Genomic DNA, 11,430 nt, shown 5'->3' with positions numbered 1-11,430 from the left:
ATGGACCCAAAAATGACCCCAAATAGCCTTAAGAAAGTCTTAAGAAAAAAGACCAAATTAGGAGGGATCACAATACCTCATATCAAATTATATCACAGGGCCGCTGTAATCAAAACAATCTGGCACTGGCACAAGAACCAATGCATAGATCAATGGAAAATAAGAGAGCCCAGAAACAAACACATATCTCTACGGTCAATTAATATTTGACAAAGGGGGCAGGAGCATAAAATGGAGTAAAAGTAGCCTTTTAAACAAATGTTGTTGGGAGAACTGGAATGACGCATGCAAAAAATGAAACAAGGCAACCAACTTATACCATACACCAGAATAAACTCAAAATGGATAAAAGACTTAAACATAAACCACAATGCCATAAAAGCCATAGAAGAAAGCACAGGCAGTAAAATTACAGATGTTCCATGCAGCAATATTTTTGCCACCAATTTCTCTAGGGCAAGGGAAGCAGAGGAAAGAATAAACAAATGAGACTACATCAAATTAAAATCTTCTGCACAGCTAAAGAAAACATCAGCAAAATGAAAAGGGAACCAACCGTATGGGAAAACATATTTGCCAATGATACCTTGGACAAGAGTTTGATCTCCAAAATATAAGAACTCACATGGTGCAACACCAGGAAGACAATCCAATTGAAATATGGGCCAAGGACCTAGACAGACACTTCTCCAAGGAGGACATACAGAGGGCCCAGAAACATAATAAAGGATGCTCAGCATCATTAGCTATCAGAGAGATGCAAATTAAAACCACAATGAGATTTCACCTCACACTAGTCAGAATGGCCAACATAACGAAATCAACAAACAACATGCTGGTGAGGATGTGGAGAAAAGGGAACCCTAGTGCACTGTTGGTGAGAATGCAGACTGGTGCAGCCACTGTGGAAAACAGCTTAGAATTTCCTCAAAAAATTAAAAATGGAACTGCCTTTTGACCCAGTGATTCCACTGCTGGGCTTATACCCTAAGAACCCCGAAACATCAATTCAAAAGAACCTATATGCCCCTATATTCACGGCAGTGTTATTTATAGTAGCCAAGTGCTGGAAACAGCTTAAGTGCCCATCAGTAAATGAATGGATAAAAAAACTGTGGTATATTTACACAATGGAATACTATGCAGCAGAAAGAAAAAAATAACTACTACCTTTCCCAACAGCATGTATGAAATTGGAGAATATTATTTTAAATGAAATAAGCCAAGCAGTGAAAAACAAATACCATATGATCTCACCTACAAGAGGAACCTAATGAACAAAACAAACAAATGAGCAAAATAGAACCAGAGGCATGGAAACAAGGGACAGACTGACAGTGACCAGAGGGGAAGAGGGAGGGGGATAAAGGGGGGACAGGAAATGGGAAAGGATCTAGTCAACGAACAGGTATAAATGACCCTTGGGTAATAAGGTGGGGACTGATAGTGGGAGCTGGGGGTAGATGGGGCAAGAGAGAGCAACAGGGGAACTTGGGACAACTGTAATATAACATCAATAAAAAAAGTATTATCTACAACTGATATTCTACAATAAGCCCTGTTTTTTCTCCAGGCATATTATTTGCTCTGTTATTTCATTTATAAACAAGCCCACTCTCAGTACACGTGTGTCCGCGCTCCCGTGAGCACAGGAGCACAAAGCGTATCTAGCCTGGCTGCGTGTCCCCTAACAAATACGTGCCCCTGGTGCTCTGCACGGCAGCATCTCTCCTCCGTGGTGGGCAGGGGCTCAGGGCGCTGGACCCCTGGGGTCTCCAGCAGCCAGACCAGGGCTGGGCCCGGTGGTGGGAGGGATAGTCTACTGCTTACAGGCTAGGACAGAGAGTTCTGCTTCTGATCTGGAGGAGTGAGTTCCTATCGAGCCATCCTCTTGAAGAAAACAGCTAGAAACCCTGAGCAGTATTTGGAGAACAATGCTTGAGACTCAATGAAGCAAACTAAGACAGGACAATTCTTCAAGGAAGACAAATCCCACACGCAGCCAACACGAGATGTGTCCAGTTCACTACCACCGGGCCCTGAGAGTAGCCACAGGCTTGTGGGGAGGTCAGCACTTAGGTAGAAAGTCCGCTTTCTGCATGGTCAGCAAAGTCAGGTAGCCAGCCTTTCTGGGGAGTAAGAAGGTAATCTCAGAAAAACAGAACATCACACAGAAACCTCAAGCTTTGTGTATAAACTCTCCCCAAGTCTCCTGACCTGAGATCCAAACCAACTAACAGGCAAAAAGGTGAGAGATATGAAGATCAATATACCAATTTCTTCCCCATAAAAGGTGGGCCAGGAGACATGGCTTAGATGTGTCCCAAACATAATCCCTAACCTGAACCTCAGCATTGGAATTATCCACAAGGCCTCAGGTTGCTACAATTAACCACACATGCAAACACACAGGGAATACACACATACACACCCCCCACCCCCACAGACCCCTGTCTCTGTGCACCTGAGCTTGGGGGAGCACAGAGCCCAGGCCTCCCCCGCAGGACGAGACCCGGGAGACCCGCCAGGAGCAGACGCACCTTCACAGAGCTCCCAGCCTGAGCGTCTCCCCAGAAAGAAGGGCCGGCAGGGGGACCAGGGGTCCTGCTGGTTGAGGGGCCACCCCCTAGAAGCGGACATTGTTGCAGGGCCTGAGTGTTCCCACTTAGGTCCGGGTGCCCCTCCCCCTCCATCCCTGCATCCGCAGAGGTGCCTTGGGTCTCCCTCCTCAGCCCAGTGGCTGCTGTTGCTGCTACTTCACTTCCTTCTGCTCATGTGTTTTCAGGTCCAGACTCCCTGCCTCATCTCCGTGAAAAGTCTCTGTCCCCACAGGGTCTCCCAAGCAGGAGGCTCAGCCCACTACTGACATCTGAAAGGAAGCTTCTCCTGATGAAACTAATTGAGATCATTTCCTCGCGCTGCGCCCTCCACCCCATGTGCCTCCCCAGTCGCTGCCTCTCCTGCATTCCAGGCCCTGCAGCTCCGGCATCTTCCCTAAAAACAGGAGTGGTCCCTGATGTCAGTGCCCCTTGCCCCCATGGAAAATGCCCCAGGCACTGCCTTCTTCACAGGACTGCTAGGGGGTCCACCTGCTTCTGAAGAGGGTCTTGCCTGGGTCCTAACCTGGGTGGGTCTGATGTTTCCTGGATCAAAAATCTTTGTGTTCTGTACAGAGACCCCCCCAATCCCACAGAAACCACTGCTGCTGGCAGAAAGTGGGGCGCGTGCCCAGCTTTCCTGGCCCCACAGGACTGTCTCCTTCCCTTCTGCAGGGGCCACCCCAGTGTGGGAGTGTCCGCCGTGGGGCCGCCCCCTGTGGGTTTCCCACCCAGCCGACCGCTATCCGCCTCTCCTTCACGTGGTGATCTTGGTGACTGTAAGCAGCCTCGGGGCAAAGCTGGAGCATTTATGGCCACACCCAGCACAGCGGGGGCCCAGTCTGCCAGCTGTCTGGGCACAGAGGAGAGAGAGCGTGAGGGGGCAAGAGAAAAGGCTAGTATCATCTGTATCAGACCCTGTCTGGGTCCCGTGAACCATGGATGCCAGGAGCAGAGGACAGCTGTGTCCAGCAGAGGCTCCGCTCTCTAATTTTTCTGTCCCCAAATGACCAATGAGGGAGGGAATCAGGGGAAGGGGAGAGAGACCCCTGTGTGTGCAGAGTCTGGGACACACTGAGGCCCCTCGCTCCAGGGAGGAATTGTCCTCATCAGTGTATGGAATCTGTCCAGATTGGTGTTTGCTTCTCTGAGAGAAAAGAAAGAACATAAATGGAGAGAGGGTGTAACCCTCCCCTGTATCTTAAATGAAATTGGGCAAGAACCCTTAGGAAGGAAGTCCAACTGGACAAACAAATGTGGAAACCATCCCTCTGAGGATGGTGCTTCTGCAGCCCTGCATCTGAGCACAGAGACCCAACGCCTTTCCTTTGCATCCTCTCAGAAAGTTGGGGCCATGAGAGCAATGAGGTTCACTGATGTTTTTTGTATCTTTGCCCCAACAGGCGGACTCCTGGAGGGCAGGGCTGCTCATTGCTGGGGGTCCTCCTCCTCCACCCCTCCAGACCCTGACTGTCCCTCCTCATCCTTGTTACGATCCCCACAAGTATGAGCTCAGAAATTAGAGTTTGATCACACACTCTTTATTATTTGGCCAAGTTTTACCTGCGCAGGGGCCACCTTTCCCTCGAAAGGAAAAAGGCGCGCCGCTGTAAGGGTACACGGGTTTTTATAAGCAGAGCAAGCAAGCAAGATACAAGGGCGAGAAGTGGCAGTTAGCGATAGGCAGCTTCTTTCTTTCTTTTTTTTTTTTTTTTTGCTGATTAGGTTCAAGGCTGTTACTGGGCCCCCTACTCTTTCTCTGGTCAGGATGTGTATCTGAGGCAAGGCTCAACCCTCGCCCTATGCCTCCTCCTCATTCTTGTCGACTGTGGCCCAGCTGCATGGGGGCTGCACCCTGATATGTTTTTCTTGGTATTTGTTTCTCCCTTATCCTCAGCTCTGACCCTGCTCTTTTTGGGCTATTTGTCTGAGTCAAGGCTCAGCCGTTGTCCTATCTTGTTACTAAGGGGGGGGGGGGGGGGGGGGCTCTAATTCTTCCCTTCATCTTGGGGTATTGTTTGTTCTAGTTTCTTGTTTCGGCCCAGGCTTGACCTAGTGTTAAAGTTTGGCCCCTTCATTCCCCCCTTTTTCTTGTTCATCCTTTGTCAAACCCTTGACTCAGTGTCTTCTGTGGTTAGTAGAGTATAGGGCTAGGACAGTACCATCAGTTTCACAACCTCTATACGGTCCCGCACAAATGCTATGAGCTTATTCAATATTATTGGGCCAAACAGCAGGATTAGCAGGAGGATTAGGACCGGCCCAGCTAAGGCCGACACTAGGGTAGTCAGCCAGGGTGAAGCTTTAAACATGGAGGCATACCAGGAGGAATCACCTTCCTCACTATCCCTTTCTTTTAACCTATGAGTCAAAATTTTGATGTTTTCCCTTATCACTCCCGAGTGGTTGGCATAAAAGCAGCATTCTTCTCCTAAAGCAGCACAAAGCCCTCCCTGCTTCAAAAAAAGAAGATCTAATCCTCGCCTATTTTGGAGGGCTACTTCTGCTAGCGAGTCTACTTGCTTCTCTAGATATATTACCTGCTCTTGTAGTAGGGACACATCCTTAGAGAAAGTTTGTGACAGCTGTCATAGACTCATTTCTCCCTGCACAAGGGCACCTGCCCCTAGGGCAGCAGAGCGTACTATTCCAATTGTAGCTACGATGGGGACAAGCAGGGGGACCCTCTTAACTCGAGGGGAGGGTTGTGGCAGGAAGTTAGAATCTCCCCCATATAGATAAACTTGGGGAATGATATAGGCACTAACACAAATATCAGGGTTTATGGGGGCTATGCATTTCATGACTCCTCTTGTACAAGCAAACCATAGTCCCTCCCTGAGCCTTTAGAATCTCAGGTTCCTCCTCTTGTATGGGGGTCTGCTTCTGCATATATATATATAGCTGGTACAATAATTAAACTATCCTCTCGCCCCATGTTTGGTTCTTGGCAAGTACAGTTCCATCCCTCGTCCTTATTAACACCCATTCCCAGAGTTCATACCCGCTTGTTTCCCAATTTAGTCCAATCAATATTAAGAGCGGGTAAAAGAGAGCCGGAGAGGCTTTCCTGGGTCCTGTCGAACTCTCCATGGTTTTTCTTCACTGGGGTCCTGAGCTGGCTTAACGTGGGAGAGGTGTATCCAGTAGGGTTTCTCAGCCACCCGAACGGCAGTCGGGGTGCTTAGCAGTACCTGGAATGGCCCGATCCACCTGGGTTCAAGGCTTCCTCGCCGGTGGTTCAGGATCCATACCCATTGACCGGGGTCCAGTGTCCTTAGTTCGCCAGTACCGCCTCTTTCATTTGCCTCCTTTTCCTCCCTTCGTAGGCTCCGGACTTCTTCTCTGAGGGCCTGCAGTGCCTGTAAGGACTTTAGAAAGTTATGATTAGAGGCCTCCATCTCCTCTCTAGTCAGCTTGGGCACTAGTGGCACAGGCTGCCCGTACATGATTTCATAAGGCGTCCACCCTCCTGTGTACGGGGTACATCGAGCCCTAAATAAGGCGAAGGGGAGCAATTCTACCCAGTTCTCCCCGAGCTCCTCCTTTAATTTAATTAATGTTTCCTTCAAGGTCCGATTCATTCTCTCTACCTGCCCTGAGCTTTGGGGTCTATACACACAGTGCAATTTCCAGGTTATGCCCAGTCTCCCAGCTAGGTTTTGGGATATTTGGGATACAAAGGCAGGCCCGTTATCTGATCCAATCGCCATGGGAATGCCATATCTGGGAATTATTTCTCGGACTAAGATTTTCCCTACCGTGGCTGCCGTTTCACCCTTTGTGGGGAAGGCCTCCACCCAGCCCGAGAAGGTGTCTACTCGTGCTGGGTGAAGAGGTATTTGTATCCCAATTTCCCTTTTGACATTTCAGTGAAGTCAACCTCCCAGATCTCTCCAGGGGCATTTCCCTTATGCCTGATAAATTGAGGGCATTTTTGATTCTGCACGTTTACCCTGGCGCATGTCTGGCATCTGGACACTACAGACTCTATAACCTCCCTTAGATTAGGAGCCCTGTAATATTTTAATATTAACTTTTCTAGTTTTCCCCGCCCCAGGTGTGAGCTCGCATGCATTTCTCGGACTGCATGGGTTAGCACTCCCTGGGGCAGGTAAAGCCTGTCATCCGGGAGCACCATCCAACCTCCTTTGTCTACCTTTCCCCCTAGCCTCTTCCCTTCTACTTCCTCTCCCTTACTATAGGTAGGCAGGGAAGGTAGCACTGGGGTAGGCACCATGGGGAGTACTCCTGCAGCCTCCTCTCCCGCCGCCTCTTTGGCCGCCAGGTCAGCCAGGGCGTTACCCCTCGCCACGGGGTCACTTCCTCTCTGGTGCCCTCGGCAGTGAATGATGGCTACCTTCTTGGGCATCCACAGCGCATCCAGCAGTTCTAGGATTTCCTGGCGATTCTTGATTTCCTTACCTCCAGCCGTCAGTAGCCCGCGCTCCCGGTAGATGGCCCCATGCACATGGGCTGTTGCAAAAGCATACCTGCTGTCCGTGTAAATGTTGACCGTCCTTCCCTCGGCCATCCGGAGGGCTTGGGTGAGCGTGACCAACTCTGCTCTCTGGGCCGATGTCCCCTTGGGCAGAGCTTGTTTCCACACTACTTCACCCGCCGTCGTCACTGCCGCTCCAGCATACCTGTGTCCATTACTTACAAAACTGCTCCCATCCGTGAACCAAGTCAGATCAGCACCTTCATAGGCCTGGTCCCGCAGGTCAGGCCGTGTTCCGGCTACCGTTTCCAGGACATGGGAGCAGCAATGAGTCACTCCCAATTTGGGGACTGGTAGCAAGGTGGCCGGGTTCAGGGCAGCTGTCTTAAGGAATCTGACAGCCGGGGGGTTCAGGAGCTGTGCCTGATATTGGGTCAGTCATGCGTTGGTCAACCAACGACCAGGCGGTGCACGGAGTACTTACTCGACATAGTGTTCCCCAACTACTTGGATGTCTTGCCCCAAGGTTAGCTTACTCGCCTCCTTCACCAGGACTGAGGTAGCCGCTATGGCCCTCAGGCAGGCTGGCCATCCTGATGCCACCGGGTCTAATTTCTTTGACAGGTAGGCCACCGGTCTTTTCCAAGGGCCCAGGGTTTGGCTCAACACTCCTAAGGCCATTCCTTGTTTTTCTGCCACATAGAGGAGGAACGGTTTGGCCGGATCGGGCAAGGCCAATGCCGGGGCCGAGACAAGAGCTTCCTTCAGGGCCCGAAATGCCTCCCGCCCCTCCTCAGTCCAGGCAAACTCAGTCTCTTTCCCCTTTGTCATGTCGTAGAGGGGCTGTGCAAGCCTGGCGTACCCCAGGATCCAGAGCCTACAGTATCCCACGGCTCCTAGAAATTCTCTCACCTGCCGTTTGGTGATTGGCTCTGGTATCCCTAGGATAGTCTGGACCCTTAGCTCAGATAAGGTTCTTAATCCTCCGCTCAGGTCATACCCCAGGTAGCTTACCTTGGTAGACACGATTTGTGCCTTCTTGGCTGAGACCCTGTATTCCAGCCTCTCGAGCTCCCTCAACAAGTCCTCTGTTGCCTGTTCGCAATCACTGGCGTGGGACGCAGCCACGAGAAGGTCGTCTACGTACTGTAGGAGTACTACCTCGGGGTGTTTTCTCCTGTACTCTTGTAGATCCTGGCTGAGAGCCTCGTTAAAAATAGTAGGGGAATTTTTAAAGCCCTGGGGCAGCCTTGTCCAGGTGTACTGACCTCCCAGGCCATGCTCATGGTCATTCCATTCAAAGGCAAAAATTTCCTGGCTCTGGGGTGCCAGTGGGATGGAAAAGAATGCATCCTTTAAGTCTAAGACCGAGTAGTATTTGTGGGTGGGAGACAAAGCACTCAAAAGCGTATAAGGATTTGGCACTGTGGGATGTATTGTCTCTACCCGGGCATTCACTTCCCTTAAGTCTTGTACAGGGCGGAAATCAGATGTCCCAGGTTTCTGCACAGGCAGCAGGGGAGTATTCCAGGGAGACTGGCACTTCTTCAGAATTCCAGCGGCCAGTGACCGCAGCAAGTGCTTAGCTATCCCCTCCTTGGCTCTGGCGGGAATCGGATACTGCCTGATTCGCACTGGGGTGGCTGTACTCAATAACTGGACTACCACTGGCGCCTGATGTACAGCCAGTCCTGGGGGGTTGGTCTCTGCCCATACCCCAGGTATCTTTTCCCAGAGTGCCTGGGGAACTCCAGTGGAATGAGGCTCGGCCTCACTCACAGCTAGCAGGTACTCTTCCGACAGGGGAACAGTAACTTCTAAGCTGGGGTTCCCCTTCTCTTCCTCGGGTGTCTTGAACACTATGGAGGCTTGCAACTTTTGAAGTAAGTCCCTTCCTAGCAGAGGGTAGGGGCAATCCGGTATAATCAGAAAAGAGTGAGTGATTGTCCCTTTTCCAAGGTCCGTAATTCTCGCACTTGTCCAAGGATAAGTCTCTGATTTCCCGGTGGCCCCTACAATTTTGGCTGTCTCCTTTTCTAGTTTTCCTTGGGGCTGCTTCAGGACAGAAAAGGTGGCTCCCGTGTCGACTAGGAAATCAACTGGTCTTCCTTCGACTGTCAAGGTGACCATGGGCTCCCGGGAGCCAATGCTTATGGAGCCCTGGCCCCGTCAGTCCAGGGTCTGCAGGAGCACCCCAGGGGTCCCCCTTAGCTCCTCTGTCCCCTTCCTCTTGGGGCATTCCCTCTTCCAGTGCCCCTTCTCCTTGCAGATGGCGCACTGATCCCTCTCTAGCCGGGCTCCCCTCCTCTCTCTGTTCCCCCTACCGGTGTTCCCTCTGGGTGCACCTCCTTTCCTCTGCGCCACTATCAAAATTTTTGCTACTTCCTTAGCCTTCCCAACCTCTGGGTCATCCCTGTTGACATATACCTTTTGGGCTATTTCTAGCAGTTTACTGATATTCTCTCCCTCAAATCCCTCTATCTTCTGCAATTTCCTCCTTATGTCCGTGGCTGATTGCGTGACAAAGGCTATGTTTACGAGTCTCCTATTCTCCCTTGCCTCTGGGTCTAATGGGGTATATACCCTATACGCCTCCATTAATCTTTCCAGGAATGCACCAGGGGTCTCGTCTCGTCCCTGCACTACCTCACTCACCTTCCCAAAATTTGTGGGCTTGCGGGCTGCTGCCTGCAATCCCCTCAGAAGAGCTCGGCGGTACTGCAGAAGTGCCTCCCTTCCCCCTCCAGTGTTCGGATCCCAATCGGGGGGGGATGGAGGGGAGTATTTCCTCCAACTCCCTTCTTCCTCTCCCATAACCGCCTTCCCTGCTTTCCTCAGGATCCTTTCCCTTTCCTCCGACGTAAACAGGGTCTGCAATATCTGCTGGCAATCATCCCATGTGGGCTGGTGGGTCCGGAATATAGTTTCCAGTAGGGAAATCAAGCCCTGGGGTTTCTCAGAGAATGGGGGGTTCTGGTGTTTCCAATTGTATAGATCACTCGTGGAAAAGGGGACATAGATTAGCCTAGGAGGCGCCCTAGGGGCGTCCGGGGCCGTGGGCACCTCTCAGAGCGGTAGCAGGGTCGGCTCTCTAGAGTCCGGAGCGCGCCGGCCTTTCTGTCCCTCACCACTGTAAGAGGTCCCTCCCCGGGTGTGGGGCGGACTAACAATTTCCCCGGATTGCTCGGAGGAATCAGGTGCCGCCTGGGCGGGATACGGCGGTGGGGCGTTAACAGGATCTAAGGGGTCCTCCGGCCGGCCTGGCAGGACTGGATACGGCCGGTTCCCTTCAGGTCCCGATGACGGCTGGGGCTCAGCACTCCCCCCTCTGCTATTTCCTTGGGGGCCTCTCCTCTCGCCCGATCCAGCGGCTAAGCACACCGCTCTACCCCTCCTGTTTGTCCCTGCCTGCCCTTGGCTGCACTTCCGGACGTAGCCCGGTCTATCCGTGGCAATATCTGTCCAGACATTGATGTAGATTTGCTGGTCCGGATGAGGCACCACGTAGGTGACTCGTTGGACCGAGAAACAAATTGGCAATTGGAAAGTTCCCTCAGTCGGCCACCCAACATTAAAGGTGGGCCACTCAAGCTGGCAGAACGTTCGGAGGGTCTCCGGGTCGGGAGGACTCCCTCCATAGCGCTTCGCCCGCTTTCTGAAATCAGAGAAGTTTTTCAAGATGCAATCCAAAGGTGAACCCTCGACCGCTCCCGTGGATCCCCCTTGTCCCATGTCTTTACGTATGTGGGTCCAAAGATCGTGACTTATGAGACCGAGGAGGGTCAAGATTAAACACGCAGCCAGGCTCCACACCACTCTCTCACTTACGCCATTCACTCTTCGGCCGGCCTCACACACGCACATTTAGGAGACGACTCAGACAGACAGGAACGATTAAAGCACTTTCACTTTCGCCCGCCTGGCCTCTCCTCTCGCGAGGGACTTGGGTCTGTCTTAGCTAAGGCTGCCCGAGTAGAATCCGGGTTACCTCCCAGCCGTTATGCCATATGACAGACCGAGGAACCGCAGGTTGGGGCCCACTCAGACTCCGTAGGCTCGCTGTCCCGTGGAGTCACACAGACAGGCACTCGCTCACTCACACGGCACTTTCGCATGCGCTTCCGTACCCGTTTCTCCCCGCGCTGCGCACCAAAACCGACCTCAGGCGACCCTGTCGCGACTCCCGAGGGCGTCCCCTCCTTGGGAGCCCCCTGGGTGGACTGCCGGTGACGTCTCACCTACCACCTCAGGGCTGCAAAGGCTAGCCTTTCCTTCCCCTTAAGAGAACTCTCGGTTTAACTCACCCAACTCGAGCTGGTCCCTTTGATTCCCGTCCTTTTACTCCACAAAAGGGGGGAATCTCGCTGGGGCCTCCAAATGTTACGATCCCCA

General features: G+C 52.0%; 1 protein-coding gene across 1 annotated transcript; it reads right to left on the bottom strand.

Moving 5' to 3' along the window:
• Window positions 1-5,632: 5,632 nt before the first annotated feature.
• LOC129080570 (uncharacterized) lies at window positions 5,633-10,770 on the bottom strand. Its single transcript, XM_054586105.1, is given in 3 exon segments — window positions 5,633-6,423; window positions 6,798-10,101; window positions 10,207-10,770. Coding segments are annotated over 3 exon segments (4,659 nt in total).
• Window positions 10,771-11,430: the final 660 nt, after the last annotated feature.

This window comes from Pteronotus mesoamericanus, unplaced genomic scaffold, assembly GCF_021234165.1.
Source record: "Pteronotus mesoamericanus isolate MK-2021 breed Mesoamerican mustached bat unplaced genomic scaffold, CSHL_Meso_final contig_90, whole genome shotgun sequence".
Lineage (NCBI taxonomy): Eukaryota > Metazoa > Chordata > Mammalia > Chiroptera > Mormoopidae > Pteronotus > Pteronotus mesoamericanus.
The sequence above is the reverse complement of the archived record's forward strand: the minus strand, read 5'-3'. Positions and strand labels throughout refer to the sequence as shown.